The 2,500-nt window shown below is 35.6% G+C and overlaps 1 protein-coding gene across 12 annotated transcripts in view; it reads right to left on the bottom strand.

The window, feature by feature from the left end:
• The window catches only part of FOXP2 (forkhead box P2), a 193,986-nt gene that overhangs the window by 784 nt on the left and 190,702 nt on the right, over positions 1-2,500 (bottom strand). For all 12 annotated transcript variants that reach the window (XM_075147468.1, XM_075147457.1, XM_075147447.1 and 9 more), the window contains one exon: positions 1-2,452. This exon is cut by the window's left edge and continues 784 nt beyond it. In XM_075147468.1, coding sequence (XP_075003569.1) covers positions 2,308-2,452 — 145 coding nt within the window. In that variant the 3' untranslated portion in view covers positions 1-2,307. The remainder of the gene's footprint in view (positions 2,453-2,500) is intronic.

The following is a 2,500-nucleotide window of genomic DNA, read 5'->3' on the forward strand; positions in this document are numbered from 1 at the left end:
CTGATGGTACAATCACCACATTTACTTCCAGTCCATCAAAGTCTCTCGAACATGCACTCGAAACACCCATCATTCCCTTTCAGGTAATCCCCACATCAGAATCTTAGACGACTGACTGACTGAAAACAATCGCTTACAAGGTGAATCCTTCTCTCGATGTAATTACCGTAAACCTTCTGTTGATCATGACCCAAAGACAAACATAATGAAAAGTAGCAGTTACTGTGACGTTCTCACAATTCATGCAATCTGCCATAATTGTTCTAATTTCTTTTGTTTTTCTTTTTTTTTTTTTGTTTTTTTTTTCTTTTGCAGAGGTAGAAGCTTTCAGAAAGCCTTTTGGGTAAGTGGGAAAACCCTTTCGAAAGCCGTTATGTCCTTTTATTTGGCGTGATAGATGACTGTGTATATCTTTAAGTCTATTCGCTGACTTCAGCAAAGAATAAATGATGAGCTTAGTTTGCAAGAACCAGGACCATCACATGGAACTGGTACATATGTTAAGCTCTAGCAGCCACCTTCTGTCAAAAACTGTTTGTAAAGCAATAACCATAATCAGGTTATGAGGTCCCTTGGTTGGGGGAAAAAGTATTATCAAGACTTGGCACAGCACATGAAAAGCAACACGTAAAGTTTCTAGGTTTTAAGCAAACATCTGACTATGCTATTTTCAACTACACCATAACGCATTATCATATTTTTGGGTTTGGAGTTGTCAAGAAAACCAGCATTCCAACAATTTGGCCTGTGCAAGTCTTCCAAAGGGAGTGTATTGTTAGTGTTAATATCCCGTATAAGCAGAGGCAGAATTATATGTAACTTTGGTTTGACTGAAAATAAATACCATGGACTACAATTGCTATATCTTTGCTTTCAGTGTAAAAACTCACCTAGATCACTTTAAATCAATATGAAATTAATTTTTGGCTTTACTAGACCTTTTATGTTTGGTTCCTACTTTTTTTTTTTTCATTATAACTTAAGACTATAAAAAATAGTACACAACAAAGATTAAGACCATACAAGACATCTTCTAACAACATGTATTCACCACAGAAAAAAACAGACTGAATGGGAAAAAAATAAAACATAATGTATTTTATATATAACAATATGCAATCTGCATTTGCATCAAGTACATAATTATTTTGGTCAGTGATCCACATTTGTTGCTTTCTATCATAACTTCCACTGCAGACTTTGTTCTCACCTCTGTCTTAAATGAAAGCAAATCTTCACTGCATTTAGATTGACTTTTGGCCTCAGAAGATTACACTGTGACTGAATTGACTTTTTTCATATTTGTTTCTTTGTATAGGGCTAAATGAAAAGATCCCAGAGGTCATCAGAAAACAGCAGGTAGTTCATGGAAAGGTTCCTTTGTACTAATTAAAGTTACAGAAGGCTGACCAAAGCATGTGGCTGCTTCTGTCGTTGAGCTATTGGCCATTGTTAGAGTTGGCTTTGGTTTGCAGCTGTAGCCTTTGACTGTGTTTGCAGGTAGACAAAGCTTTATCACAAGGAGGTAAAGAGTACAGTTGTAAGATATATGCAGATATGCAAATGTTTCTATGGTGCTTGCACAGACAATGTTAGCTTAGGATTGCACTTTACATCTTAACACTAACAGCACAGACTGGAAGCCTAAAGGTTTTTAGATGGTTGCAACAGTCTAATTACTGTGGTTTGTAATTACTAACTTATGTCATTTACAGTTGGTGGCACCAACATAAAAAACTAATGTTCTGTTGTTTAAAATTCAGCTAGATACAAGCAGTGACACTAATTTCTGATACTACTCCTGTGCAAATTAAAAACAATAGCAACAAGTTGAACTTGACCAGCAATTGTTTCTAACATTACAACTACTGTATGCTGGAAATTCACATTAATGAAACTAACACTATTTTTGGCAGTATATGAGGCCCATTTGCTTTCTACAGAACATGTATCCTCATATTCAGTCATTTCATGAACCCTTAAGAGCCACATTTTTTTAAATGGGCAAGCCATTATATAAAGAACAGTTTTGTTTTTTTTTTCCTCAAGAAAATCAGTTTATCTTTAAAAAAAAAAGGAAAAAGGGAAAAAGAAAAAAAGAAGAAGAAGAAGAAGAAGAAAAACAAGCAATTTGCCTGTTGTTACTGGGTCCCAAAGGGCTGGCTTAACAAGTTCCTTTAGGGCTGTTCTTCTTTATCCATGCTTAATAAATAGTCACAGTAAAAATTTGTCAAATATTCATGGTTGCGGAGTGGTTCTGAAGGTCAGTGATATGTCCCTTCATTTTGAGGTTTCTCAAGTCTCTTTTCATTCCAGATCTTCAGATAAAGGCTCTTCCTCAATCTCTCTATCATCTTCCAACTCTGGACTGTGATTTGCCGTTGTCACCAAGGACATTGGACAGTCTTCATCCTCTGCAATCACTGGTTCTTCCTTGACATGGATAGAATGTCTGAAAAACATTTTGACATTAACGACTTATTAGTGGAATGATTAACAA

Source organism: Calonectris borealis, chromosome 1 (genome assembly GCF_964195595.1).
Source record: "Calonectris borealis chromosome 1, bCalBor7.hap1.2, whole genome shotgun sequence".
NCBI classification, from domain to species: Eukaryota; Metazoa; Chordata; class Aves; order Procellariiformes; family Procellariidae; genus Calonectris; species Calonectris borealis.